Raw genomic sequence first — 12,992 nt, forward strand, 5'->3', positions numbered from 1 at the left:
AACTTACACTTTGAATAAATCATTCCACTGAAAGCTATTTATTGAAAACGGTGCGCCAACGTGAACCTTCGCCTTGCGCGCGTTGCTGCACCGCTTTCTTTGTGCCGACCGGTGTGACGAGGTCACAAATCCATTCCACCTTCTACCGCCGCGAAAATGGAAAACACGAACCAAGCAGTGCGCTGGCTTGTAGTACATCGTTGCAATTCTCCTTCCAGTATTGTGTTTTTATGCCCCACCATTCTCGTGGAACAATTCTCCCTAAAGGGTAGGGAGGTATGAGTAGGGCGAAGACGAGAGAAAAGTGAAAAAGAAAAACATTTGATCGCCACTTTACGCCTCGAGGGAAACGTAAAAGTGGCCAAAGAACCTCGACATTGAGCGGCTACGGCGTACGGACCGACCGGGGTGGGTCGTAAAGCATCGAGCCACAGGAGAGCAGCAAGCCAGAGCTTCGCCAGCCCCCAAAAAGAGAGCCACTGGCACGCGATCACGGATAATGGTAATTTTTCATGATTTACGGCCATCAACTGTTTACGTTCGATTTTTCACGGCTTCGCCACGTGCTGCGTGACAAAAAAAACCCGCTCGGCTCGTTATATATTATGGATGGGCTAGAAACACCACTAGCAACAGCAGCAGCTGATTGTCTGATCGGTGTTGAGTGGTTCTCTTTCTCTCTCTCTCTCTCTCTCTCTCTCTTTCTCACACACACACACTCTTTAGTACATCTTCTGGCCTTCATCTCCAACTGCCGGGGGCGCATAAATCACACTGGCAGCTCGGTCAAGAAAGTATCCCTAATTGAGAGTGAAATGTAACGGCTAGGGAAATTGTATCCCTTCCCCATTTTGCCCCATCGATCGCCCCCGGTGCCGCGAGCTAGAACTGGAATGGGGTTTGGAATTTTTTGGCACGCAAACATACCGGCTCACTCTCTCTCTCTCTCTCTCTCGGGAGCTCGATCAATCAAAACTGCTGGCTACTACTGGCGGTTGGGACCTTTTTGGACTTGGGAGAAAGTTTTTAGCGCAATCTTTTGAAGAAATTTCCATCACCACCAAAACAATAACAAACAACCGACAGAAGGGAATGAAATGTTTGCAAATCATCATCATCAAGATGGTGGAAAACAATAAGGTACAATACTTGGCAAGGAAAGGTCATGAGAAAGGTGTGTAAATTAAGTGCCCTCGTGAGTTTTGGTAACAAACTTTTGCATTTTGTGTTGCATAGTACTTATGAAATGGAGTATTATTACTACTAATGGAGGGATTTTGTTAAATGAATTATAAAATTTAATCTTTCTTTTATGGTTTGCAACTTATCACTTATTTATTTTAACAAATTAAATATTACATAAAATAGACGCGTTTACAAGACACGCACTGTATAAGATAAAACGGGACGAGCACGCGCTACGTCCGTCCGGGTCGGCGGATAAAAGATGAAGAGACCGATCCCGAGCCCTTCATTCCCGAACTTAGTCGAGCAGCGCTGAGCTTAGCCGAACGCGTACGTCAAGCCCTTGTCACGTGGCGACAGTGTTGAGTAGCGGTGCTGCGCTCAGTTTTCCCAACACTTTCAATTGTATTGCATATTAGCAATGAAAACAGTAGTGTAAGATAGGTTGTATCTTGCCATTGCAAGTCTTAAATATTTTTTTTAAATATTAGTACACCCTTTGAGGGGGCTCATGGAGAATAGACGGTCTCCCCTTAGCAAGGAGTGATTATCCGGCTGCGTGATAATGAATTAAGTCTCGAAAGCCTGTTGTATAGGCCGGCATGTCAATTTAGTCCTTTACTCCGAGTGATGAAGAAGAATAAGAAGAAGAGGGAGAAGAAGAAGAAGAAGAGGAAGAAGAAGAAGAAGAAGAAGAAGAAGAAGAAGAAGAAGAAGAAGAAGAAGAAGAAGAAGAAGAAGAAGAAGACGAGGGAGATGATGGAGAAGAAGAAGAAATACATATTTGGAAAAATTGCTCGCTTTTACTCGCTAATGCTACCCAAACACTAACCCAAGAAGGTGCCCTCTAGTGGTCAGGATTTGAACTTCTCACGAACTTCAAGGTCGAATTCTGAGGCTTAGTGATGCAGTTCCACTGTTTTTTGTGTGTCTCTCGTAGTAATGCAGAAATTATCAGCCTGTGTAAGTCAGAATCATTCATGAGATCGAATGGGATTATATTTTGCTTCTCAAAATTGTCTTGTTATTTAAGTTTTGTTTACAATACAATCTACATGTTGCATCTTAGTATCATCGAGATAAGTGCTTAGTATTTTAGCTTTTCCTTCCAGATGGCTCTTTTAATGGTATTTAGGTGAAATAATGATATGCCCGCATTGGAGCGTCCTTCCGTGGCAAGGACTAATTATCCAGCTGCATGTCCCGGTAGCCTCTAAAGGCCGGCATGTCCACGTATGACTTTACGCTAAGTAGAAGAAGATGAAAAAGGAGAAGAAGAAGTACATCTTTAAACAATAGTTTTCTACTTGCTAATGCTCTCCAACTGGTTGCTGGGCGCCCCTTCTCAAGATCTTCTCACTGTTGAATACTGAGCTTCAGTGATGCAATTCCACTCTTTTTGTGAGCCTCTCGTAGCAGTGCAGGAATTATCAGTCTTTGATAGTCGAAATCGTTCTTGAAATCTAATTGAATTAATTTTTTCTTTTCACAATCGTCTGGTTGTTCGTTTTTATTACAATTTACACGTTTCAGCTTAGTATCATCGAGATTAGTGTATAGTAACAGCGTTTCCCTGCAGATGGCTCTTTTAGTGTCGTTTTAGCGAAACATTGATATCGAGGATCATAAATTACTACAAATTGGACCGTACCTTTGCCTTCTTTGCTGATCGCTCTTTAAAAAAGCAAATGTCTTATTAAAAAAAACTGTGTATTCCATTTGAAAACTCAATTACATCGCCATTCTGAACGATGTCATTTTCCCTCTTCACAATTAAACACACTCGTGCAAACGCATCGCATAAAGTTCACGAAATGAAAATCGATTACGAGTGAATCAACTTGGCACCGCACACTCCCAGCGTTAATTACCGTCGACTCTTTACCATCCCATCCCATCGTGGCACCACGTCTGAACAGTGTTTTGATTCTACCAGTTCCCCCCGAAAGTGCTTTTTTTGTGATTCGCGTTTCTCCCGCATCGCGTAAAACGGATTTTCGTACAGCGTGTCTCATTCCGGGCTGGCCCAAATGCTGTGTGTCTGTCTGTGGCTAAAATAAAGCGAGCAAAAAGTGATGGCGGGCGGGCGGGAAAATTTAAGTTGATTAACACTTTTTCTAATTATCTTCCCACTCCCACATCCCTTCCCCAAATCCCGTAGGTTCTGGATGGCAATGGCGAACGCGAAAAGTGGGAATCATTAGAAGCGTGTGTCTCGGTGTGTTCTCGCCCAACCACAAAGTGAAGCGAAGCAACACAAGAAGTAGCAACCCAAGCACTCAAAGGCAAAGGCGGAAAGTCATCGAATGCGAAAATTGCTCTCGCAATGCATGAAAGTGGATAAAAAGTGGGCGGAGGAACGGCAAATCGAAACGAAGTGCTTGTGTGCCAGTGTGTGTGTGTGTGGTGGGGGGGTGAATTCGGTAAGGTTAATTTAGCAAAAGCACAAATCTTCTCTTCCGCCCACCAAGAAGAAAGCGAACGACGGCACCACGACACGGCAAGTATGTGTGAGCTCAAGGGTGTGCAATGATGAGCGCTCTGTAAATAGTGTGCATCCCTTCCATTCCTGCACCAGGCCAGCGTTCGGAATAATGGTGACAGTGCACCCGACCAGTGCAACCGTAGTCGGGCAACAGGAAGCTGAAGTGGTGGCAAAAGAACTCGTGCGGCAGGTGCGCAAGACACTCGGGACGAACGGACGAACCGTGCGGCAGCGGTGCGGCAGTAGTAGAAGTAGTAGTGGCATTCGTGTTTGTGGGCGATCCCCGTTGTCCGCCATGTCGGTGGGGCCGTGTGCCACGATCGATGGGCCGACGAGTCGCGGCTAGCAATCCGCGCGGCATCCGGCGACTCCGCAGGACGGTACTGCCAAATGTTGTCGGTCGTGCTGAGTGCAACCACCACGATAACAATGAACAGAGGCGAGCAGGAGAATCTCTACCGGCAGTCACGCAATCTACGGCTGCAGCAGCAGGAAGCGAAAGCGCACCAACTACACCAGCAACAGCAGCAGCAGCAGCAGCAGCACCAGCAGCACCAGCTGCAACAGCTGCAGCACCAGCAGCACCAGCAACTCGGCAAGCGCCACTACTCGTACGGTAATATCCACCAGTTCAGCGGTGCGACCGTGGCACTGCCCCCGATCATGATCGCCCGCGGGCTCGGCTCGTTCGCGATGGACGACCAGCAGCTGCGGCAGGCCGGCCCGGCCCACTGTGACGATCTCGTGCTGAGCGTGCTGAAGTCACCGGTGAAGGAGACGACGAACCTGCTGACCGGCAGCCGGTCCGCACTGTCCGCCAGTCCCAGTGCCGGCAGCAACGGCATCACGATGGGAGGCGGTGGCGGTGGATCGACACAAACGCAAACGCCGAGCCCGTGCGCGACGGGCAGCGTTTCACCCGGCCCCGGTGGTGGCGGCGGTATGATCAGCTACCGGGCGCTGCAGGGCTCGGAGGACGATCTGGTCGACGATGTGGAGTCGGCGATGGAAACGACCGAGCTGAACGCGGGCGATCCGCACCGGGCGCCGCTTCATCCGGGCGGGCCGTGTACGTCCTCGTCGCCGCGGGCGCTCAAGTTTCTGCGCCGGTTTCGGCCGGGCAAGCCGGCGCGCGCGTTCGAACCGCACCACAAGCGTGTGCCGACACCGATGAGGCGTAAAAACCGGAGCCGATCGCGGTCCCGGTCGAACGATCTGCTGGATGGGGTGGGGGCCAGCCAGGGCAACATAGTGGTCGATGACGATGATGACGACGACGTCGATATGGATGACGATGTGAACGAGCTGCCGGGTGTGGCGATGGGCTTGCATCATCATGGAGCAGGCGGAGGCGGAGGAGGAGGAGGAGATGGGAGTGGCAGTGCGACGGCGGGCGGGGGCAAGAATTTGGGCGTGCCGAACCCGTACTACCCAATAGCGCTGCCGATCGACCAAGCGTTCAAGGCCAAATACGTTTTCCACCATCGGCGCGGGAAAACCGTGCAGGAGCGGTTCTACGTCTTTCTCGAGCATCCCGGCGGTTGGCTGTGTTTTGTATATCACTTCTCAGTGTAAGTATGGTGCGAAGGGAGTGGGGAGGAGTGGGGATGGTTGGGGATGTTATTGACGTTATTATGGGGCATATTATTGTTTACTGCTGTTTTGTTGGAATTTGAAACGTAAGATCCAGTCGAAATTAGAAACATTCTGAGTTTTTGGAGATGTTGGAGAGCTTATTCGAATGGAGTTGATATCTTGATGAGTATTGATTATTGAAGATAGCATTACACGTTTCACCACAAACAAAGATATTTAAAAAATAGTGCTCTAATAGTAATTGTATATACAGCGGTACGAGTAGTTCGATCGCTTGAGAGAACTTGTTACACGAATGCAACCAGAAAAGATAGTCACAGTGAAGCACTCAACCAGTAGTCACAAATAAGGTTTTCACTTAGAATGGATCTCTGAGTTGATCGTGATTAGATATTATCTTGTTATGATTGTGCTACATCTGTATATCACATACTAGCTCTGAACAGTGGCAGATTAAAACGAGTGAAGATCCTAATTGGTCATATGAATGTAGGCCTTTCTCAAGCCTTTTTATTTCTTCTCAAGTTCGTGTCCCTTGATATTACAACTGAGAACTCATTCATGACTCAGAACTTTAGAAATTGATCTTTGATCTACTACTAATACTAAATTTTACGATTCATTAATGGCGAGGTAGCGAGTCTGCTGAGATCTAGTGAAGGTTCCTATAGCGTTTTCAATAATTCGGAGACCTCAATGAACACCGGGATCTTGCTACTATGTAAGACTCTTTACCACAAGAAATAAGGTTATGACATTTTGTTAAGAAGTAAGGAAACTATCTGAGGTCACTCGTATTATTGGCACGATAACAACCTTGTGCATTTTGACTGGCGATTATTTACAAAACATCAAGCTGTATACGATAGCTCGAATAGTTGGAACTAAAAACACGAGATGACGGCAACTGATCGATAAGGACAAAATGATATCCGCAAATATGAGACAACTAGCTGACCAATTTGAGGGCCAACTAGCAATAAGTTCGGCTAAGGCCGTTAAATAGGGTCTAATAGGGTCAAGCAGATTAGCTGATCGAGTACAGGACGCCACGAGAATCGTCAGTAGCAAAAGAGACCTATGTTGACTGACTATGTTCGAACCTACATTGGAACGCAACTTGAGTAATGGAACCTCAGACTGATGACATTGTTGATGATCTTAAGGTAAACTCTTAGTCTTTTAATAACATAAACTGTTTTACCCATTGGATCTTGAAGAAATTGAACAAAACATTAAAAATAAATTTGAGACTGATTTTTAAGTTATTGTTTATGAGCATGCGTCATTGCAACGCTCAAATTGCTTCGATGACTACCTTTCAGGTTGCATTCGTGTAACAAGTTCTCTCAAGTGAACGAAATTACTCGTTCCCCTATTTCCCGGCAACTCCGCACAACGATGGCAGGCATAATTTATTGCCTGTCACAGGAAAGAACTAGACTTTCGCCTACGAACCAAAAGTTGGCAACATAGTAGCGCTGAACATTCTCGCAAAAATCCGGCTTTACAAAGTTGAACGACGACGCCCTGAACTGCCAAATGCTCAGCCAGGTGCGTTAAATTGTATCGCTTGCCTGTGCCTTTGGTGGTAGCGACAGAACAGCGAGAGAGGGAGAGAGGGCGGAGATAATGTTCACCCGGTCTGTGGTTTAATTAATTCACCACATAACAACATAATTTGTGTACCTGTGAAAACCGCGCGCGAAGAGTGAGTGTAAACAACGCGTCGGTTGCGGTGGGAAGCACTTACCGAGATGAGCTTCGTGAGCCGCAGTGGCGGATGAAGCTGAGAAACTTGAGCACTAATCTAACCTTCGTAAGTGGGGTTGTCGATTTCAACTCTTCGGCAGAGATTGCAAAACAATCGGTATGAGTTTTCCGAAAGTTTAGAGTATTATTACATGCGTGAAAGCTCTCAGGGAATCATTTTTCCAGTTAACATGGCAGTATGCCATGATGTCAACGAGCTTGGTACTATGGTATCTACCATTAATTAATGGCAGTTGCTTGTGCTATCTGCTGCCAGTGCTCATCAAAAAGTTTCTCTGGTAGGGTGCCTCCTCGCTGTCACAGTAAGTGGAAATGTACTTTTAATTGCATTCAAAACAGTGCAACAACTCAGAACAGATGCAGCAGAGGTTGTCTTGCACGCAGACAGTAAGTCTCGTCTGCTGTCTTCAGGGTAGGAAGGAGTGCAAAAGTGTGTCATTTAAATACATATCACAAGCACGCAAATCACAGTAGAACATACTCGACTTGCTGAGAATTATAATGATTCCAATGGAACACTATTGCTTACTGTTAGGATGAAAAGGCTGTTTGCATAGATTCTGAGCGGATTTCGAAATCGATTTTCATCCAAGAGAGTCTTCGTCGAATAATGTGCAGTGTAACAATTTAATAAGGATTCGCCTTCTAGAACTAAGCTAGCAAGGAAAAACCTTGCAACTGAAGTCCCACAGTTGGTAATAAAACACCCAAGATTAGATAGCGCGAAACCTTGATAGTAGTGTACCCGATAGCGTTTCGATCCCTTCCTGGAACGTCCTAATCCCAGCCCGAGCATCCAATCCTTTATGGACGAGCTACACGGTATGCAAAACTTTTACGCTGTGCTCTACCCGTACCCGATTTTCATTCATCTTACTCCAACGGTCCCAACGGTCGCAACATCCTTCTGAAGCGAGGAGGGGGGACGCTTCAATCACCGAAACACCGGTATTCTGCCCGATTGATTCGAGACCGATGGATGCTGCGAGTTAAACAAATCACCGTTCGTTCCGCCTGCTTTGCAGCGCAATCTCTCCAAGGTAATCTTGCCCAGGTACGGAACGGTGAACGCTGAACGCAGTAGGCACCGCTGTTGCTGTGCGTTCGGAAAAGTAGCTCCGCGGCACGGGCGTACGCGCGGAATTGAATTGAATAAGGAAGAGGAATTTTTCAACGCTGGGGCGATCTTGAGGAGCTCGATTTCATCTCCGCCGATTTGACACAAGCTTAGCAGATAAACGCTTGTATACGTGATAGTACGGGCACCATGGGATTGAACGAGGGCAGTTAAAATCTTAAATAAACCGTTTTTTTACCACAGTATTCATTTAACTCTAATCGACAATGCAAATAAGTAGCTCAAAACAATTGTATTACTTTGAATTGCTTTACTCTGTACATTTTGTCCATTTTTTTGCCTTGTTTTTGCCTAACCGAACCATTTCCCTGGCGCATTGTTGTATCGCTCACAAGCGCGCACGTCATTCAACGTGAAATGGGAGAAGCTTTCATCCGAACCGGATGCGATCCATTCCATACAGCCACACAGCCTTCCCTTCCCTAACCGGGTCTAACTGCGTTACCATTACGTAGTTCGTTTGCAAATTCCTTTATCCCCGCGCGCGTCTCACCAAACAACCATCCATCTTGACGTTTTCTTATCCGTTCACATCCGCTGGATGGATCGGAACTTACGCGAGAGGGTTCAGTTCACCGGTTGTTCCTTCCCTCCCTCCCTTTCTCTCTCGGTTGATTCAATTCCGCTGAACTGATGCTGCTGCTGCTTTTGCCACGGTTCCATTACATTAATCTAAAATTAATGTGCATCCATGGTGGATTTTTTGTCTGTTTTTTGAACCATTTTTTGTTTCGTTCGACGTAGTTCCGCAATGCCGCAATGGCAGAACGAGGGAAGTATGAAAAGGGGAGTAAGGGATACTAGCAAGGTGGATGGGGAAAACAGCAATGCTTGGAGTGCACTTGCGCCTTTGCTTAGCTGCAATTGGAAGTATTAGTCATTAAGTAGAGACGAATCTTTGCATTTTGTTTTGATTTTACTCCGGATTTTGATTTTAGAACTCCGGAAAGGATCAGAAAGCTCATCTGAAAAGCTTCCTCTCGTGCTTCCTCTTTTACAGGGTTTTCCAGGGGTTCTCATAGTTATGGGACATTTCCTGCCTCTATCTTATTGGAAGTGAAGTTAATATAATGAAAATTGGACTCTATAGCACCCTTTTTTGACAGGCGCTTCAGAATTTCCTATTGGATTTGTCCAACAAGGATGCTACCGTAAGAAGGAGCCAATAAAGTGACCCACAGCGATGAGAACTCCTGAAAAACCCTGTAAAAGAGCCTCCCCTAACTGTGTTCCCTTTGTTAGTGAATACTTTAAAAAAAGACTCAAAAAAAGGAAAATAAGGCCAACCGATTACTAGCAGCCAATGAAAATATTAAAACACAAAATTAAAACGTCATTTGCAAAACACTGAACCCCCTCCCGCGGATGGAGATGGATGTTCGGGCGGTAAAATAAACCTTCAATCAATTGGGTCGTTTTTATCAATTAAATGTCAATTGGCACATTTTACCTGCTGACACAACGAAATGACCTGGATTGGCAGAGAAAATCGATCAATTATTTTTCCCGTATTAACATCACCGCCAATTACCAGAGAATCGTTCAGTGTGATGTGCGTAGGGAGAGAAAGACAGACACAAAAGTGAAAACATGTATTTAATAGAAGCATTTTGCTGGGTTGTGAAAAACAATTCAAAGTGACAGGCAAATAAAATTTAATTGTAGTTTTAATTTGCTGCTTTTGTACACGATCAATTGAATGTGTTCTACACACAAAACTCACGGCAGCCTTCCCCCCACAACACTACTCTCGGTAGCATTAAGTGTAATTTTTCCTGACAATTAACACTTCAAACAATCCTACTCCCAGGTCTACCAAGGCCTTGGGTTGTCCTTTTTTCGTCTTTTTCTATCTCTCTCTCTCTCTTTCCCTCGGGACCACATCACCCTTGTGCCAGGAAAGTTTCGCCGACAGCAAATGTCAGCTCCATGATCCGCGATGAAGGCGCGCCTGTTGCTGCTCCGCGTCTGTCAAGTGCGACTCGTCAAGAGCCCCGTCCATTGTGCCACTTGCACAAAGCTTACGACGAAACGGTTCGCCAAACGAATGGAACGGTTGTGTACCGCATCTGTTCATATCCGCGCCGTGCCGCGCACAGTTGGGTTTTGGGTTGTGTGTGGAACATGGCGCGAGGTTATGATAACGCTTGGAGTTAGCAGCAAGACGTACTTCCACGTATTCAGCTTTACTCTTTACGCTTGCCTATTAAGTGGAAGTTGTGTTTTCTGGTCCTGTTTTTTTGCAAGCTCTGCTCCCTGAGATTTGGCTCCTTGGTGCGCGAAAGGGGCATCCCGCTGTGTTTTGGATCCTTCACGCTTTAGAAGAAAGGATAACACTCCTCTACACAAAAGTCCCGCAAAACCATTGTTCCGCAGCTCAGCGAAACGGTTGAGCGCAAACCCCCAGCCGGAGCTTTATCTTTAAAGCGAAGATCAGCATGCTATCAGCGTGGCCGTTTGTTTTTTGCCGTTGTTTTTTTTTTCGGGGGCAGTTTCGGGGAACGAGCCGCACAAGACATCAGCTGACTCTGGGCCTCTGACGTTCTGAAGCAAGCGAGCGAGTGAACGAACGAACGGCGCAGTGACATTTAGCAGCCTGAGCCCCTGCGTCGGTGTTACGCTTCGCAGGACGTGTTTATGAGGCGAGTGAAATATGATTGAAATTCTATTTTCAGCCACATTATATATTCCACTTCCGTGCGGCAAGTCCAACACAATGGCAGTTGGGCCCACCGTGCTAACCTCACCCTGAAGGGGGTTGGATTAGAGGAGCATCGGAACAACATCAGTGTGAAAAAATAGAGATAAAATATGTTTTCCTCCCATTGCCCGATTGCTTCATGAACAACCTTTATCGTTGCTGGTTACGTGGAGAAGCGATTTAATGCATTAAAACCAGTGCTTTATTGAAGCCACGCGCTGACTTTAAGATTTCGTAACAAAGCACCATTAAGCGACGAACGCGCCGGAGCCCTGGCGAGCTGAGTGCAGATCGTAAAGCAGAAGTCCCCATGACCGGAGGGGGAGAGGTCGTCGATTTGTGACAGTTCACACTAGTGATGGGTAGAGTTGGCAAAAATCCGGAGTCTACTCCGATCCGACTCCGATCAATTCGGAATCGTCTGGAGTCGGCCGGAGTCGTTCGGAGTTGGAGTCGTTCAAGTCGTCCGAGTCGTCCGGAATCGGTTGGAGTCGAAGTCGTCCGGAGTATGCCGGGGTTGGCCTTCGAAACAAAGGCACGATGTAGGCACGGACAAAGAGAAGGACAAAAACACATAAAGAAATTAAATGCCTGATCACAAGCACATTAAACCAAGGCTCCTGTTGACTTCGACCGATTTCGATTCCGACCGACTCCAATCCGACACTAGACGACTCTAAAAGACTCCGATTGACTCCAGACGACTCCGGACGACTCCGACGAGCCCAAACAACTCCGACTGATTCCGGACGACTCCGATCGACTCCGGACGACTCCGGACGACTTGAACGACTCCGATTGAACGATTAATTTGGAATTAAATCGGCCGGAGTCGTTCGGAATCGGAGTCGTTCAAGTTGTCCGCGTCATCCGGAATCGGTTGGAGTCGAAGTCGTCCGGAGTCGGCCGGTGTTGACCTTGGAAAAAAAGCCTGTATACGATGTAGGCACGGACAAAGTGAAAGACAAAAAACACAACGAAATTAAATGGCTGATTACAAGCACCTTAAAACCTTACGCTCCTGTTGACTCCAACCAATTCCGGTCGATTCCACACGGCTCTAGACGACTCCGAATGACTCCGACTCCGATCGAGTCCGGACGACTCCAAATGACTCCGGATGACTCCGAACGACTCCGACTGATTCCGGACGACTCCGAGCGACTCCGAGTCCGAACGGATCTATTGATTCCATTTTGCCGGAGTCGTCATTTTCGACCAACAATAGTCAGAATCGGATCGGAGTCGTGGGTGCGCTCCAGAGAGCACATCACTAGTTCACACACATCTCGGTTCGGGCTGCATCTCAAGCAAAAACGCGAAAAAAGAGCGAAAAAGGCACAGCTGCGTCGGTGTGCCATAAAGATGATGGAGGGGTTCACCGCGCGTTCACGTGCACGCGGTCATAAAATCGTTATCCCATCATCCCCGGTGAACCAATCGGAGACACTAAAAAGTCATTCCAGTCCAGAACAGTCCGCCAACTGCGGTGACAATTATGTGGGTTGCGCTAGTGAAGCAATTTCTTGGCGCTTCTCTTGGCGGGAAAGAACAGTGCAATCGGAACGGTGAAATCATTCTCGAATCGCACACAAAAAAGAAGGTTCAATGAATAAAAGGTAATAAAAAAGGACATTTCTGGGACAGCTGAAAACGTAATAGCTTCCCGTGGCGTGTACGCGATGTGTTGGACCAAAACACATAAAACATAAGATAAGTATTAATGGGTCAGCTGCTTTAATAATCGTCAGAGTGCATCGATTTTTCACTTCAATATGATCTATTCCAACCCAGTTTTCTAATTGCTAACATCATTTTCCTTTGTTTTTTCTTCCACTTCAGATTTTTGCTCGTTTTAGTGTGTCTGATATTTAGCGTATTGTCGACGATAGACGAGTACAGTAAGTTCGCGAACGAGACCTTATTCTGGATGGAGATCTGTCTGGTGGTGTTTTTCGGCGTCGAGTACCTGGTCCGGCTCTGGTCCGCCGGCTGCCGGTCAAAGTATATGGGCTTCTGCGGCCGGTTGCGCTTCATCCGCAAGCCCATCTGTATTATAGGTAGGTTTTAAACCGTCCCGCACCCCCTGCTTTTTCCCCAACACCCAGTCTCTC

At 46.8% G+C, this 12,992-nt stretch overlaps 1 protein-coding gene across 5 annotated transcripts in view; it reads left to right on the top strand.

Moving 5' to 3' along the window:
• The window catches only part of LOC120900073 (potassium voltage-gated channel subfamily KQT member 1-like), a 153,200-nt gene that overhangs the window by 114,274 nt on the left and 25,934 nt on the right, over window positions 1-12,992 (top strand). For 3 of the 5 annotated variants that reach the window (XM_040306622.1, XM_040306624.1, XM_040306623.1), the window contains exons 3-4: window positions 3,347-5,241; window positions 12,721-12,938. In XM_040306622.1, coding sequence (XP_040162556.1) covers window positions 4,061-5,241; window positions 12,721-12,938 — 1,399 coding nt within the window. In that variant the 5' untranslated portion in view covers window positions 3,347-4,060. The remainder of the gene's footprint in view (window positions 1-3,346; window positions 5,242-12,720; window positions 12,939-12,992) is intronic. The other 2 variants (XM_040306625.1, XM_040306626.1) reach the window with 1 other exon arrangement.

This window comes from Anopheles arabiensis, chromosome 3 (assembly GCF_016920715.1).
Source record: "Anopheles arabiensis isolate DONGOLA chromosome 3, AaraD3, whole genome shotgun sequence".
NCBI lineage: Eukaryota > Metazoa > Arthropoda > Insecta > Diptera > Culicidae > Anopheles > Anopheles arabiensis.